The 17,777-nt window shown below is 45.2% G+C and overlaps 1 protein-coding gene across 1 annotated transcript in view; it reads left to right on the forward strand.

Annotated features, from left to right (window-relative positions):
* The first annotated feature begins 5,643 nt into the window (after positions 1–5,643).
* Positions 5,644–17,777, forward strand: part of mtx3 (metaxin 3) — a 30,946-nt gene continuing 18,812 nt past the window's right edge. Inside the window, exons 1-5 of the mRNA XM_033018588.1 lie at positions 5,644–5,764; positions 9,961–10,030; positions 13,776–13,852; positions 15,760–15,852; positions 16,077–16,259. Of these exons, the coding sequence (XP_032874479.1) occupies positions 5,684–5,764; positions 9,961–10,030; positions 13,776–13,852; positions 15,760–15,852; positions 16,077–16,259 (504 nt within the window). The 5' untranslated portion in view covers positions 5,644–5,683. The remainder of the gene's footprint in view (positions 5,765–9,960; positions 10,031–13,775; positions 13,853–15,759; positions 15,853–16,076; positions 16,260–17,777) is intronic.

The raw sequence follows: 17,777 nt of genomic DNA on the forward strand, positions 1-17,777 counted from the left end.
GTCCCGCGAGGCCATACGGCTCAAGCGACCACGTTAGGTCGCGCTTGCCACATGTAGTCGTATGCTGGTGAGACAGGCCCTTTACTTGCTGCAGCACAACAGAATATGTGAATATGTAAACATAGTACATAACGGGGGAAGAGAAAAAAAAGTTCAATAAATAACAAATATTACTTACTTACTGCCTATTATGCCTCCTGGCATGTAGGGCAGCAACAAAGGTCCTCCACTCATGTCTGTTCTGGGCTAGCTTCTGGACACTACCCCAGGTCAGGTCTATTGTTTTTATCTCCTCCTCTACAGTTCGACACCAGGTGGTTTTGCCTCTTTTCCTTTTCCCTTCCGGTGTCCAGTGCAGGGCTATTCTTGGGATGCTGTCAGGTTCTCTTCACAGTATATGGCCAATCCAGTTCCAGCGCCTTCTCGTGATGATGGTGCCCATGGTCTCTTGTTGGCATTGGGCAAGGAGATCTTGGTTGGATATGGCGCTTGGCCAAAATATTCTACTTCCACCTTCCTGCCAGTGGCTTCCTTTCGGCTTTCACCATTGACATTCATCCTAGTATCTGTCGATAGCCCTGGAAGTCCATCACACCCAGTAGTGTTGATTCCTTCAGTTGCTGTTTCTGTAACATATTTGTTTTACGAGACAGGGTTGTTAGCCCTGTGCTCAACCTCCAACCTGGAGGACCAGTGGATCGCTCTTCGTCTCGCCTCTACCCTTTGACCTGTCCAGCATGGGAGACCCTAACAGGAGACGAATCTCCCGCTGGCATAGCTCTAGAGGTCACTGAGACACACACAAGCTCCCCGACCACGACAAGGTTGCAATCCAACGGGGAGAAATAACAAACATAGTACAGTAATAATATAGACTTTTCCAGTTCAGAGCTCTGAGCTTATTTGTTATCGTGTTTAATAGCCCGATGGCTGTAAGGAAGAAGCTGTTCCTGAACCTGGACGTTACAGTTTTCAGGCTCCTGTACCTTCTTCCTGATGGCAATGGTGAGATGAGTGTGTGGCCAGGATGGTGTGGGTCTTTGATGATGTTGGCTGCCTTTTGGAGGCAGCGACTACGATAGATCCCTTCGACGGTGGGGAGGTCAGAGCCAGTGATGGTCACATCTTTTTGTAGTCATCCAAAGGCCTCTTAAACACCACAGGTGTATCTGCCTCCACCACCATCCCTGGCAATGCTTTCCAGTTACCTCCCTAGACAACTTCATTGAGCATGTTACATGACATGGAACACAGTAGAACCTTCGGCCCACACGCTGTACCTAGAAAATGCAGTTAAGAAACACTTGGTCAGCAGAATCTCTATCTCAAGGTTCCACCTTATTCCGGAATCATTGGCATGGTAACACAAGAAGCAACACACAATTCAAATATTAAAAAATAAAATAAAAAAATAATTCCAAAAATAATATTTGGATTAATGAGGTACATAGGGCAGCAATGCAGTTTAAAGTTTGGGGTGAGGTGGGATTGAGGCCAATCAAGAATCATTCGAGACCCACCAGCTATTTCTATTGCGAGAAATATTTTATGATCTTCAATTTACGTCTCATAAAACGGCAGCCCTGGTACTGACCCAGATTGGAAACCTGAGTTAGTGAGCGGAGATTACTGCCTGCTTGCTTGCATTGATTTGGAAAGATCAGTAAAACATGTTTTCTCACATTGCCGGGAGAACCTGCCAAGAGTGTGAGGTTTTATGAGCAGAATGAAATGGGGATTGCAAACGAGTGCAGTTTAGTTTTGAGATTCAGCGTGGAAACAGGTCCTTCGGCTCACTGAGTGCACGATCACCTGTACACTAGTGTGCAGCAAAGAACTGCAGATGCTGGTTTAAACCGAAGATGCTGCAATAACTCAGCAGGACAGGCAGCATCCCCGGAGAAATGGAATGGGCGACGTTTCGGGTCGAGACCTTTCTTCAGACTGATCTTTTGATTCTTCGGACCCGTAAACTGGTTCTATGTTATCCCACATTCGCATCCTACACACTAGGGACAATTTACAGAGGCTTATTTACCTTTGAACCTGCATGTCTTTGAGATGTCTTTGCACACTGGCCACTCCCTCTTCTCCCCTCTCCCATCGGGAAAAGGGTATAGATGTGGGTGAACACGCACAACTCCAGATTCAGGGACAGTTTCTTCCCAGCTGTTATCAGGCAACTGAACCATCCTACCACAACCAGACAGTGGTGCTGAACTACTATCTCCCTCATTCATGACCCTCGGACTATCTTTGATCGGATTTTACTCACTTTACCATGCTCTAAACGTCATTCCCTTATCATGTATCGGTACACTGTAAATGGCTCGATTGTAATCATGTATTGTCTTTCTGCTGACTGGTTAGCCCGCAATAAAAGATTTTCACTGTACCTTGGTACACGTGACAATAAACTAAACTGAGATGTGGGAGAAATCTGGAGCACCTGGAGGAGACCCACACGGTCACAGGGTGAACATGCAAACTCCACGCAGACAGCAGCCGAGGTCAGGATCGAACATGGGTCTCTGGTGCTGTGAGGCAGCAGCTCTACCGCTTGGGTGATTCAAAATTCAGATGAGTTAATTGTCAGGTAAACCAGGTTGCAATGAAATTCCTAGTTCGCATGAAGCTCATAGCGTAAACAATGCATACAAAGAGCACCAGAATAAATACAGCATGAATGCAAACGCAGCAGAATGACACAAAGATTGTAGTGCAAACTGAACTGGAGAGGTGCTGATTAAATGAAACATGAAGCAAAAACATCTTTATCTCAAGTAAAGAAAATATTCAAACATCACTTGTGCTATTTGATATAATTGAACATGCAAGGAAGTTCAGGAGTCAAAGAGTCTTTAATTGTCATATGTACTGAAAACAGAACAATTACATTCTTACCTGCTGCAGCATATCAAGTCTGCAAACAGTACTCAGAGAGGGCATCAGAAACATAATTAAAGTTCAATAAATTAAAAAAAAACCACTGTTAGTGATTTAAAAAAAAAAGCTCCCCAATGCAACCAACAGGGATGCAAAAACGCTGCCAGGCCACATTTGGAACATTGTGAGCAGTTTTGGGCACCATATCTGAGGAAGGATGTGCTGGCCCTGGAGAGGGGCCAGAGGAGGTTTACAAGAATGATCCCAGGAATGAGTGGGTTAACATATGATGAGCGTTTGACGGCACTGGGCCTGTACTCACTGGAGTTTGGAAGAATGAGGGGGGCCCTCATTGAAACGTACAGAATAGTTAAAGGCTTGGATAGAGTGGATGTGCAGAGGATGTTTCCACTACTGAGAGAGTCTGGGACTAGAGGTCATAGCCTTAGATTTAAAGGATGTTCCTTTAGGAAGGAGACGAGCAGGAATTTCTTTATACGAGGGTGGTGAATCTGTGGAATTCTTTGCCACAGAAGGCTGTGGAGACAAAGTGAATGGATATTTTTAATCCTTAATTAGTACGGGATCAGCCATGATCTATCTTGGGTGCTGCCAGCGTGTGTGTATATGTGTGTTTGTGTTGAGCTTAGTTTATTGGTATGTGTACCGAGTTACAGTGAAAAGCTTTTTGTTGCGTGCTGACCAGTCAGCAGAGATACATTTAAAGGGCGCTCTTTTAAAAAGGAGGAACTTCCTTAGTTAAAGGGTAGTTAATCGGTGAAACTCAGTGCAACAGAGGGCTGTGGAGGCCAAGTCAGTGGATATTTTTAAGGCAGTGATGGACAAGTTCTTGAATAGAATGGGTGTCAAAGGTTATGGGGAGAAGGCAGGAAAATAGGATTAGGAGGCAGAGATTAGCCATGATTGAATGGTGGAGTAGCCTCAATGGGCCGAATGGCCTATATTCTACTCCTATAACTTGTTATGATTGAATGGCGGAGTAAACTTGATGGGTCGAATGGGCTATTTCTTTTCCTATCATTTATGACATTATGACACTTTGTAGTTCAGTTTGTGTTTGTAGTTGCCATAACCATTCTTTATTTGATATCTTGAAATTGAGACATAATCTCTTTGGGCTGCAGTAGAGTTGCTTCCCAACAGCGCCAGAGAACCGGGTTCGATCCCGACTACGGATGCTGTCTGTACGGAGTTTGTACGTTCTCCCTGTGATCACGTGGGTTTTCTCCAGGTGCTCCTGTTTCCTCCCACATTCTAAAGACGTACAGGTTTGTAGGTTAATTGGCTTTGGTAAAGATTGTAAATTGACCCTAGTGTGAAGGATAGCATTATTGTATGAGGATCGCTGGTTGTTGTGAACCTGGGGGGGCTGAAAGGCCTGTTTCTGCACTGTCTCTAAACTCTGTTTATATGGATTTAAGAAAGTCCCATTGCCTTGGATACATTTATGGAACGAGTTGTCAGAAAGAGAGGATGAGGCAGGTACAAATGACATTTAAAAGACATTTGACACAATAGGCTAAATGCGGACTCACCACGTCTTATATAACTGCAACATTCTAACGCGACAGATGGCACAATGGGCTAAGTGTTCGGCTGGCAACCGGAAGGTAGCTGGTTCGAATCCCGCTTGGAGTGCATACTGTCGTTGTGTCCTTGGGCAAGACACTTCACCCACCTTTGCCTGTGTGTGTCCTTGGGCAAGACACTTCACCCACCTTTGCCTGTCTGTATGGAAGTAATTGTGTGAAGCACTTTGGGGTCAATGCAAGTTGACTAAAAATGTGCTATATAAATAAAGACATTATTATTATATTATAACATGACCTCCCAGCTTCTATACTCTATACTCTGACTGAGAAAGACCAAAGTGCCAAAAGCCCTTATGACCACCCTATCTACCTTTGATGGAAACAAGCCCTTTGGCCCATCGAGTCCATGCTGATCATCGATCACCGGGTGGCACAGTGGAGCAGCTGCCACAAACAAACAAACAGTAATAGTGCAAAAAGACAAAACCTATGCTCCCAGTCTAGGTAGTTCAGAGCTTATTTGTATGTGATTATTCAATGGGGGGGGGCAAGGGAGGGAGAGAAAGAGAAAGAAAGGGGGAATCGGAAGGGAGAGAGAGTGAGTGAGGGGGAAAGGGGGAGGGGAAATTGGGAGGGGAGGTTGTTGGAGGAACTGCAGAGAGAGAGAGGAGGGAGAGGGAGAAAGAGGGGGAGGAAGAGAGAGGGTGGGAGGGAGAAAGAGGGGGGAGGGAGAAAGAGGGAGGGGGGAGGGAGAAAGAGGGGGAGGAAGAGGGGGAGGGAGAGAGAGGGTGGGAGGGAGAAAGAGGGGGGAGGGAGAAAGAGGGAGGGGGGAGGGAGAAAGAGGGGGAGAGGGAGGGAGAAAGATGGGGGAGGGAGAGAGAGGGAGAAAGAGAGAGGGTGGGAGAAAGATTGATGGAGGGAGGGAGGGGAGAGAGGGAATGAGAGAGAGAGAGAAAGGAGAGAGGGAAGGAGAGAGTGGGGAGAGAGAGAGAGAAAGGGGAGAGAGGGGAGAGAGAGGGAAGGAGAGAGAGAGTGTGGAGAGAGAGAGGGAGGGGAGGGGGAGAGAGGGAGGGGGGAGAGAGGAAGAGGGAGAAAGGGAGGGAGGGAGAGAGTGGGTGACTGAGAGAGAGTTGGAAGCACTGCATTGCGTATCAGGCTCTGCTTTGCTGGGTTCATTCAGGCTGCGTGCATGAGCAGCTGGTGACAGACGGTGCTAGTGGTTCCGGCTCAGACAGAGTGAAGACATGGCGTCTTCCATGGAGCTGATGTGCTGGGGAGGAGACTGGGGGCTGCCCTCTGTCCACACCGACTCTCTCATCGTGCTGGTAAACAAACACAACCCGCACAGCTTGGCTTTCGTGCATTGGTGGTACAAGAGGGTCCTGGAGTTGCATGTTGTGTGTTGCTGTCGCTTAGAGAGGCAGAGGAAATACAAATGCAAATATTAGCAAAGCAGCGAAATAATAACGCGTGGCTGTGATCAGGCTCCTGCTTGGTGAATGGCATGTGTTATATTACAGCCCAAAGGCGCCTGACCCGCCACTCAAGGTCAGGCCGGCCCGGGAGCGAGGGAGGGAGGAAGGGAGTTCATGAGGAAATGCTCACAATGTCAGTGTCACTGGGAATATTATTAAAGAAGGGAATGGGAGCTAAGAAATCATTTCTGCGCTGCATTGGAAACTCTTTTGCAAGTCAGGCTTGAACTCTTTCTACCAATAGTAAATAAAATGTATGTGTATATCTGCGTATATATATATATATATCCATGTGTGTATATATTATATATCTGTGTATACGATATATCTGCGTGTGTGGGTATGTGCTTTTATCTATGTGTGTGTTTATATATCTGTGTATATGTGTGTATGTATATGTGTGGATATATATGTATATATGTGTGTGTATTTATATCTGTGTATATATGTGTGTGTATATATATATATGCGTATATGTGGGTGTATATCTGTGTATATGTGCGTGTGTATATGTGTGCGTGTGTATGTGTGTATATGTGTGTGTGTATATATGTAACTAAGTGTGTGTATATAGATCTCTGTTCTGTGTGTGTGTATATATATGTGTGTATGAGTGTGGATATATATCTGTGTATATGTGTGTGTGTATATATATATGTGTGTGTGTATATATATATCTGTATATGTGTGTGTGTATATATCTCTATATGTGTGTGTATATATATATCTGTGTGCATGTATATATGTGTGTATATATCTGCGTACATGTGTGTATATCTGTGTGTGTGTATATATACATATATATATGTACACACACATATATATATATATACACACACACAAATATACACAGATTATATATACACACACATATACACAGATATATATATATATACACACACATATATATATATATATATATATATATATATATATATATATATACACACACATATATATATATATCTGTGTATATGTGTGTGTATATATCTGTGTATATTTGTGTGTGTGTGTGTGTATATATATACGTGTGTGTACATATATATCTGTGTGTGTACACATATATACACATATATATATATAGGATGTGTAGGAAGGAACTGCAGATGCTGGTTTAAATCAAAGGTAATTGCTGGAGTAAGTCAGCAGGACAGGCAGCATCTCTGGAGATAAGGAATGGGTGACGTTTCGGGTCGAGACCCTTCTTCAGACTGAGAGTCAGGAGTGGGAGGTACATAGAAAAGGAAGTTTTGAAAGGTTTGAAAACAGGGCAAAGGGAATGAAGATCAAGGGAAATGTAGAATAGATCATTGTTAGTTGGGGGAACAGCGGATTGATACCGCTGGGTTGTAAGCTGCCCAAGCGAAAAATAAGATGCTGTTCCTCCAATTTGCATTTAACCTCATTCTGACAGTGGAGGAGGCCCAGGACAGAAAGGTCAGTGTGGGATTGGGAGGGGGAGTTAAAGTGTTGAGCACCTCATGTAACTTGAGTAACAGCCACGCATATTTCGCTTGGGCAGTTTCCACCCCAGCGATATTAATCCACTGTTCCAGTTGTGGACACCTGTATATCGGCGAGACCAAGCACAGGCTCGGCGATCGTTTCGCTGAACATCCCCGCTCAGTCCTACCTGATCTCCCGGTTGCTCAGCACTTTATCTCCCCCTCCCATTCCCAATCTGACCTTCCTGTCCTGGGCCTCCTCCATTGTCATAAATGTGAGGTTATCCACTTTGGTAGCAAAAACAGGAAAGTAGATTATTATCTGAATGGTGGCCGATTAGGAAAGGGGGAGATGCAACGAGACCTGGGTGTCATGGTACACCAGTCATTAAAAGTAGGCATGCAGGTGCAGCAGGCAGTGAAGAAGGCGAATGGTATGTTAGCATTCATAGCAAAAGGATTGAGTATAGGAGCAGGGAGGTTCTACTGCAGTTGTACAGGGTCTTGGTGAGACCACACCTGGAGTATTGCGTACAGTCTTGGTCTCCTAATCTGAGGAAAGACATTCTTGCCATAGAGGGAGTACAGAGAAGGTTCACCAGACTGATTCCGGGGATGTCAGGACTTTCATATGAAGAAAGACTGGATAGACTCGGTTTGTACTCGCTAGAATTTAGAAGATTGAGGGGGGATCTTATAGAAACGTACAAAATTCTTAAGGGGTTGGACAGGCTAGATGCAGGAAGATTGTTCCCGATGTTGGGGAAGTCCAGAAAAAGGGGTCACAGTTTAAGGATAAGGGGGAAATCTTTTAGGACCGAGATGAGGAAAACTTTTTTCACACAGAGAGTGGTGAATCTGTGGAATTCTCTGCTACAGAAGGTAGTTGAGGCCAGTTCATTGGCTATATTTAAGAGGGAGTTAGATGTGGCCCTTGTGGCTAAAGGGATCAGGGGGTATGGAGAGAAGGCAGGTACAGGATACTGAGTTGGATGATCAGCCATGATCATATTGAATGGCGGTGCAGGCTTGAAGGGCCGAATGGCCTACTCCTGCACCTATTTTCTATGTTTCTATGTCTGAGTGAGGCCCAATGCAAATTGGAGGAACAGCCTGCCACCTCATATTTTGCTTGGGCTACTTACACCCCAGTGGTATGAACATTGACTTATCCAACTTCAAATAGCTCTTGCTTTCCCTCTCTCTCCATCCCCTCCCCCTTCCCAGTTCTCGCACCAGTCTTACTGTGTCTGACTACATTTTATCTCTGCTTTGTTGTTACCTTCTCCCAGTTAACAATGACCTATTCTATATTTTCCTCCATTCCCATTGTCCTGTTTTCACACCTTACACTTCCTTATCTATGTACTTCCCACTTCCCCTGTTATCAGTCTGAAGAAGGGTCTCGACCCAAAACGTCACCCATTCCTTCTCTCCAGAGATGCTGCCTGCCCCGCTGAGTTACTCCAGCTCTTTGTGTCTATCTTAAGCTCATCAGGAAGGCTGGCTCCGTCCTGGGGGTGGAGTTGGGTTCATGGTGAGGTTGGTCTTGGAGGGGAGGATGCTCCACAAACTGCGGAACATCCTGGACAATACAGCTCACCCCCTCCGTGACACACTGGTCAACCTGAGGAGCACCTTCAGCAACAGACTGGTTTCACCAAGACGCAGCACAGAACGCCACAGGAGATCCTTCTTCCCTGTGGCTATCAAACTGCACAACCCCTCCCCCTTCTGTTATGGGTAGACTGACTCCCCCCCCTCCCAAATCTTTGCACATCCCCAATCCTGGATTTTCCATTCATCACCTTAATTTAATATTTCATGTATCTTTTTGTGTTTAGTGACTATTGGCAGACCAATTTCCCTCCTGGGATAAAATAAAGTTCTATTGTATTGTATCGTGTTTATATGTTATATATATCTACCCATATCCCTCTGAACCTGTCCAATCCATGTACCTGTCCAATCCATGTACCTGCCTCAACTACCTCCTCTGGCAGCTCGTTCCATACACCCACCTGTGTGAAAAGTTGCCCCTGAGGATCCTATTAAATCTTCTCCCTCTCACCTTCCATCTCAATAGACAATAGGTGCAGGAGTAGGCCATTTGGCCCTTCGAGCCAGCACCGCCATTCACTGTGATCATGGCTGATCATCCACAACCAGTACCCCGTTCCTGCCTTCTCCCCAGATCCCCTGACTCCGCTATCTTTAAGAGCTTTATCTAACTCTCTTTAGAAACTTTAAACTTTGCCCATCTCACCTGTGCTATATTTACACTAGACAATTGTGAACTGGGAACTTTATAAAATGCAGGAGGTCCATTACAGCAGCTTTCCTCAATGAATGTCAATCTCGCTGGTTTACTCAGACGGAGATAGAGGGGGGATGCAATGCTGGAGCTAATGTTAGGGACAAGATAGAAATCTCTTTATTCTGTGTTTAAAAAGTTACAGCTTGTAAATGGCAGGGGATGCAAAGGAAATAAATAGAAATGTTACTCGTCTTGCTGCAAAGTAAAACCTTTTGACCATGAGCAGTATCTATTTAAAGACTTTGAAATGACTGTGCATAATATCCTTTCTCTCTTCACTGCAGGCATATGCCAAATTTTCACGGGCTCCACTGAATGTGCACTTCATTAATAATCCCTGGAAATCACCCACAGGTAGCATTTTAAACTTATTTATATTGCAGTAAATCTTCAAACTACTAGTATTGCAGGTCCACCACTGATTTTCCACCACTTTTGGTTCCAGAATCCGAATCCAGATTCGGATTGCAGTTGTACAGGGCCCTAGTGAGGCCACACCTGGAGTATTGTGTTCAAGAAGGAACTGCAGATGCTGGAAAATCGAAGGTACACAAAAATGCTGGAGAAACTCAGCGGGTGCAGCAGCATCTATGGAGCGAAGGAAATAGGTAACGTTTCGGGCCAAAACCCTTCTTCAGACTGCTAGAAGAAGAAGGGTTTGAAGAAGGGTTTCGGCCCGAACGTTACCTATTTCCTTCGCTCCATAGATGCTGCTGCACCCGCTGAGTTTCTCCAGCATTTTTGTGTACCCTGGTGTATTGTGTGCAGTTTTGGTCCCCTAATTTGAGGAAGGGCATTCTTGCTATTGAGGGAATACAGCGTAGGTTCACAAGGTTAATTCCCGGGATGGCGGGACTGTTATATGCTGAGTGAATGGAGCAGCTGGGCTTGTACACTCTGGAGTTTAGAAGGATGAGAGGGTATCTCATTGAAATATAAGATTGTTAAGGGTTTGGACACGCTAGAGGCAGGAAACATGTTCCCGATGTTGGGGGAGTCCAGAACCAGGGGCCACAGTTTAAGAATAAGGAGTAAGCCATTTAGAACGGAGACGAGGAAACACTTTTTCACACAGAGAGTTGTGAGTCTGTGGAATTCAAAGCATCACCATTCAATGTGATCGTGGCTGATCATCCACAATCAGGACCCCGTTCCTGCCTTCTCCCCTTATCCCCAGACTCCGCTATCTTCAAGAGCTCTATCTAGCTCTCTCTTGAAAGTATCTAGAGAATCGGCCTCCACCGTCCTCTGAGGCAGAGAATTCCACAGACTCACAACTCTCTGTGTGAAAAAGTGTTTCCTCATCTCTGTTCTAAATGGCTTCACCCCTTATTCTTAAACTGTGACCCCAGGTTCTGGACTCCTCCAACATCGGGAACATGTTTCCTGCCTCTAACGTGTCCAAACCCTTAATAATCTTAAATGTTCAATAAGATGCCCTCTCATCCTTGGAGGTCTTCCAATTGTGTAACCTGACATACATGCCCGGTATATTAGGGTTACAGAAGTCATATATGATAACGTATCCAATGGAAAATTGCATTTTAAGTTGTACTTATTCGGTCTTTTGAATTGTTCATAAGTCATAGGAGCAGAATTAGGCCATTCAGCCCTTCGAGTCTACTCCACCATTCAATCGTGGCTGATCTATCTTTCCCTCTCAGCCCCATTCTCCTGCCTTCTCCCCATAATCGTTGATCTTTAGCAGGAGAATGAGGTTGAGAGGGAAAGATTGATCAGGCCCGATTGAATGGCGGAGTAGACTTGATGGGCCGAATGACTTAATTCTGCTCCTAGAACTTATGACACCCTTACTAATCAAGAATCTGTCAATTTCCTCTTTAAAAATACGCAATGATTTGGCCTCCACAGAATTCCACAGATTCACCACCCTCTGACTAAAGTAATTCCTCCTCATCTTTCTAAAGGTACGTCCTTTTATTCTGAGGCTGTGCCTTCTGGTCCTAACCTATCCCATGGTGAAGCATAGGTGCACATTGAACATAGGTGCAAGGTTAGGCCGTTCGGCCCTTCAAGCCAGCACCGCCATTCAATATGATCATGGCTGATCGTCCTAAATCAGTACCCCGTTCCTGCTTTCTCCCCGTATCCCTTGATTCCATTAGCCCAAAGAGCTAAATCTAACTCTCTCTGAGTTAGACATGAATTGTGGAATTGAGTGAAGAATTGTGCTTCAATTTTTGGCAAAAAAAAATGTATGGTATGTATAATAGACAAAGACTTCTGTGAGGTTAGGTTCCATACATTGAGTTTCTGTTATGTATAAGTCCATTATGACATAAGTTAAAATAACACCATTCAGAAAATCCAGGCTTGCAACAAAAAGGTAACAGTGGGAAAAATGCACATTTGGTTCTGCTTATGCCTTATTCAATCCTCAGAGAGGGATCAAGACCAGTTTCAACCTGCATAAGATTACGGGTCAGGTCCCAAGGGAGTCCCATACACTGTGCGTTACTGAATCCGTTAACTGAACGATACATTTGCTGCTATTCTCAATAACCAAGGTTGCAGGTTTGCTGAGGGGGATGGCGGAAATCTATGAATAAGAAAGGATTAGTTTAGAGATACAGCATGGAAACATGCTCTTAGGCTCACCGAGTCCACGCCGACCATCGTTCACGAGTTCACACTAGTTCTATGTTGTCCTACTTTCTCATCCAATCCCGACACTCTAGGCACGATTTACAGAAGCCAATTTACCTGCAAGGCCGCACATCTTTGGGATGTGGGAGAAAAATGGAGCGCAAGCTGGCAGCACAGTGGCGCATCGGATATGAGTTGCTCCCCACACAGTGCCTGAGACCCGGGTTCGATCCTGACCTCGGCTGCTGTCTGTGTGGAGTTTGCTCGTTCTCCCTGTGACCTCGCGGGTTTCCTCCCACAGCCCAAAGACGTGTGGGTTTACATGGAAAATAGGTGCAGGAGTAGGCCATTCGGCCCTTCGAGCCATTCAATATGATCATGGCTGATCACCCAAAATCAGTACCCCAGTTCCTGCTTTCTCCCCATATCCCTTTATTCCCTTAGCCCTAAGAGCTAAATATGTGAAGAAAGCAAATGGTATGTTAGCATTCATAGCAAAAGGATTTGAGTATAAGTGCAGGGAGGTTCTACTGCAGTTGTACAGGGTCTTAGTGAGACCACACCTGGAGTATTGCGTACAGTTTTGGTCTCCTAATCTGAGGAAAGACATTCTTGCCATAGAGGGAGTACAGAGAAGGTTCACCAGACTGATTCCTGGGATGGCAGGACTTTCATATGAAGAAAGACTGGATAGACTTGTACACGCTAGAATTTAGAAGATTGAGGGGGGATCTTATTGAAACTAACAAAATTCTTAAGCGGTTGGACAGGCTAGATGCTGGAAGATTATTCCCGATGTTGGGGAAGTCCAGAGCTAGGGGTCACAATTTAAGGATAAGAGGGAAGTCTTTTAGGACCGAGATGAGAAAATCATTTTTTACACAGAGTGGTGAATCTGTGGAATTCTCTGCCACAGAAGGTAGTTGAGGCCAGTTCATTGGCTTTATTTTAGAGGGAGTTAGATGTGGCCCTTGTGGCCAAAGGGATCAGGGGGTATGGAGAGAAGGCAGGGATGGGATACTGAGTTGGATGATCAGCCATGATCATATTGAATGGCGGTGCAGGCTCGAAGGGCCGGATGGCCTACTCCTGCACCGATTTTCTATGTCTATAACTCTCTCTCGAAGTGTAAGCCAATTGCCCTGTTTCAAATATGCGGATGTTGTTTAACTGGTATAACTAAGGCTAAATATCCTGCGATCTCAGTAATGCTGCCACAGTATTCGTATAAAGAAACTGCAGATGCTGGTTTATACTGAAGATAGACACAAAGTGCTGGAGTAACTCAGCGGGACAGGCAGCATCTCTGGAGAAAAAGGACTGGTGACGAAGAGTCCTGAAGAATTGTTCCTGCCTGAAACATCACCCGCCCTTTTTTCCAGAAATGCTGCCTGAGCCGCTGAGTTACTCCAGCACTTTTTTTGTCTCTCTGCCTTAGTATGTTATAAATAGTGAAGAATGCTTTATAATGCTGTTCATTTCCCTTCTTTAGGTGATATTCCAGTATTGATTTATGATAATAAGAACTTTGTGCAACCTGATAGTATTCTGAATTTTCTACGAAAACAGGTAAGTTTGTTGTGACAGTTTAATTAAATGTCAGTGGAGACGTATAATAGTCATAGCGTAGCTAATTGGATTCCACTTGAATGTTTAGGGCAGATTGCAGCGTTATTCAAGTTTACCTGTAGTAATGTGCGGCTTTAGTTCACATTTGTATAGTATTTTTCATAATTGAATGTCAGAATGCTGGGCGGCACGGTGGCGCAGCGGTAGAGTTGCTGCCTCACAGCGCCAGAGACCCGGGTTCGATCCTGACCACCGGTGCGGAGTTTGTACGTTCTCCCCGTGACCTGCGTGAGTTTTTCTCCAGGTGTTTCGGTTTCCTCCCACACTCCAAAGACGTGCAGGTTTGTAGGTTCATTGGCTTGGTATAATTTGTGAATTGTCCCTAGTGTGTGTAGGGTGGTGTGAATGCGCGGGGATCACTGGTCGGTGCGGACTCGGTGGGCCGAAGAGCCTGCTTCCTCTCTGTGTCTCTAAAACTAAACTAAAATGTACTTCTGAAGTGTGGCTCTTGTTGATACTGTGACGCTGACATTCTGTGAACTATTCCCTAGGGTGGAAATGTCAAAGACTAGCAGGCACAGCATTAAGATCAGGAGGTGCAACATTTATATAGGTGTGCGGGGCAGTGTTTTACACAGAGGGTGTTGGATGCCTGGAAGGTGCTGCCAGAGGTGGTGGTGGAGGAGGCAGATACGCGGTGGCATTTTAGGAGGCTTTTGGGTCAACACAAAGATATGGAGGGATATGGATCACGTGCCAGCAGATGAGATTAGTTTATCTTGGCATCATGTTTGGAGCAGACATTGTGGGCCGACGGGCCTGATGCTATGCTGTATAGTTTTATGTTCCATGTACAATGTGGTAGTGACCCATTCATGTATTAATTGAGTTATAGTCATACAGTGTGGTAACATGCACTTTGGCCCATCTTGCCCACACCGACCAACATGTCCCATCTGCACTGGTCCCACCTGCCTGCCTTTGGCCTATATCCCACTTAACCTAATTATTTCATAGATGTTGGAATTGTCTCTCTCAACTAACGCGTCTGGGATCTTGTTCCATACACCCAACTACCCTTTGTGTGACAAAGTTACTCCACAGATTCAGCGTGCAGTTTTAGTCTCCTAATTTAAGTAAGGACATTCTTGCTATTGATATAGTGCAGCGTAGGTTCACCAGGTTAATTCGCGGGATGGCGGGACTGGCATATGGTGAAAGAATGGGTCGACTGGGCTTAAATTCACTGGAATTTAGAAGGATGAGAGGGGATCTAATAGAAACATACAACATTCAAAAGGGATTAGACAGGTTTGATGCAGGAAACATGTTCCCCATGTTGGGCATGTCCAGAATCAGGGGTCACAGTTTAAGAATAAGGGGTAGGTCATTTAGGATTGAAATGAGGAAAAACCTTTTCAGCCAGAGAGTTGTGAATCTGTGGAATTCTCTGCCACAGAAGGCAGTGGAGGCCGATTCACTGGATGTATTCAAGAGAGTTAGATTTAGCTTGTAGGACTAATGGAATCAAGGGATATAGGGAGAAAGCAGGAACGGGGTACTGATATTGGGTGATCAGCCATGATCATATTGAATGGTGGTGCTGGCTCGAAGGGCCGAATGGCCTACTCCTGCACCTATTTTCCATGTTTCTATCCCTATTAAATGTTTCCCCCTTTACCTTAAACCTGTCCTCTGGAGGTACTTGTGGCAGGGACTATTGCAATGTTTAAGAGACATTTGGACAGGTGCATGGATTGGACATGTTTGGAGGGTTATAGGCCAAACGCAGGCAGGTGGGACTAGTGGGGTGTGGGCAGGTTGGGCCGAAGGGCCTGTTCCCACACTGTGTGTGACTATGACTCTACGGCTAATTGAAAGTGTGTTGTTTTTGTTTCATTTGACAGAAGTACAACGCTGACTACGAACTGACAGCTACACAGGGAGCGGACACGCTGGCATTCATTGCACTGATTGAGGAGAAACTTCGCCCAGCTTTGGTAAAAATCTGTTCGAGGGATATGGGCCAAATGCAGGCAGGTGGGACTAGTGTAGATGGGACATGTTGGTTGGCGGGTTAAGCTGGGCTGAAGGGTTAGTTTCCACACTGTATCACTCTATGACTCTGACAAAAGCTTTTCACTGTACACGTGCATGTGACAATAAACTAGATTCGCTCACTAGCTAACTAATTTATATGTTGTTTAATGACAATTCTGTGCAGCTGCATGCTTTCTGGGTGGACATCGAGAATTACTGCAATCTGACGCGTCCATGGTTTGCTTCGAGAATTCCCTTTCCGTTGAATTTCTACATACCAGGGCAGATGTCGAGGTGTGCCATGAATCAGATTGTTCTGTCCAGGGGTGAACCTCCTTTCTTCAACATCAAGGAGGTGGAAACACAGGTAAGGGAGCCAACACCGACCCCTGATCATTCAACATGTAACTCTATGTATAGATGTAGAGCTCTTATGCCCCTGTCCTACTTAGGAAACCTGAACGGAAACCTCTGGAGACTTTGCACCTCACCCAAGGTTTCCGTGCGGTTACCGGAGGTTGCAGGTGGTTGCCGGAGGTTGCACGTAGTGGAAGCAGGTAGGGAGACTGACAAAAACCTCCGGAAACCGCACGGAAACCTTGGGTGGGGCGCAAAGTCTCCAGAGGTTTCCGTTCAGGTTTCCTAAGTGGGACAGGGGCATAAGGCTCCATAACCACAGTGCTTTGGTTAGTTTAGTTTGGCGATACAGCTCGGAAATAGGCCCTTCGGACCACTGAGACCGCGCCGACCAGCGATCCCCGCACACCAACACTATCCTACACACAAATAGGGACATTTTACAATTATACCAAGCCAATTAACCTACAAACCCGCGTGCCTTTGGAGTGTCAGAGGAAACTGCAGAAAACCCACGCAGGTCACGGGGAGAACATACAAACTCCATACAGATCTCACCCGTAGTTGGGATCGAACCCGGGTCTCCGGCTCTACAAGGCAGCAACTCTACCGCTGCTCCACCTGTTTCTTTCACTCTAATTCTCGTGTTTTATCTTTCTTGCACAGCCCCTTTGTTAAAATCTTTTACTGTTCTGCAGCATTGTAATTTATGTGCAGTCTACGTTTTGTACCTTAAAAAGGAATCGCTGATGCTGTTTTATACTGAAGATGGACAAAAAATGCTGGAGTGACTCAGTGGGTCAGGCAGCATCTCTGGAGAAAAAGGAATGGGTGACGTTTCGGGTTGGGACTCTTTTTCAGACCCTTCTTCTGAAGAAGGGTTCCGACCTGAAAAGTCACCCGTCCTTTTTCTCCAGAGATGCTGCCTGACCCGCTGAGTCACTCCAGCATTTTGTGTCTTTTTTTTTTTTTCCAGTTTAAAATAACATGCTGATTTGGGATACTTTTAATCATTCCAATTTAGTTATTGGAAAAGTGATCATGCGACAAACACTCAGCAGGTTAGGCTGCATCTGTCCACAGGGAAGCAATTAATATATCATTTGTCAGAGACCCACTGCATGGCAAAGATTCACTGTGATGGATGTTTGTGTTAATTGAATTGTTTGTGTGTCTTGTAGGAAGTGTTTTGTTTGTATGGCTGTGGAAACAGAGTTTCGTTTGAGCCTCACTGAGGTTCAAATGACATGGAATAAATATTGTATTGTATTGTATTGAGTATTTTGCAGCATTTCTGCATTTATTTTGGATGGGGCATGTTGGTCAGCATGAGAAAGTAGGGCTGAAGAGCCAGTTTCCACACTGTATGATTCTAGGACTCTATCTGCAGTTTTTCACAAGTTATCGGAGGCCATTCGGCCCATCGTGTCTACTCTGCCATTCAATCATGGCTGATCTGACATTGATAGGATAGGTTTAGAGAGACATGTGGCAGGTGGGACTGGTGTAGATGGGACATGTTGGCCGG

Source organism: Amblyraja radiata, chromosome 3, assembly GCF_010909765.2.
Source record: "Amblyraja radiata isolate CabotCenter1 chromosome 3, sAmbRad1.1.pri, whole genome shotgun sequence".
Lineage (NCBI taxonomy): Eukaryota > Metazoa > Chordata > Chondrichthyes > Rajiformes > Rajidae > Amblyraja > Amblyraja radiata.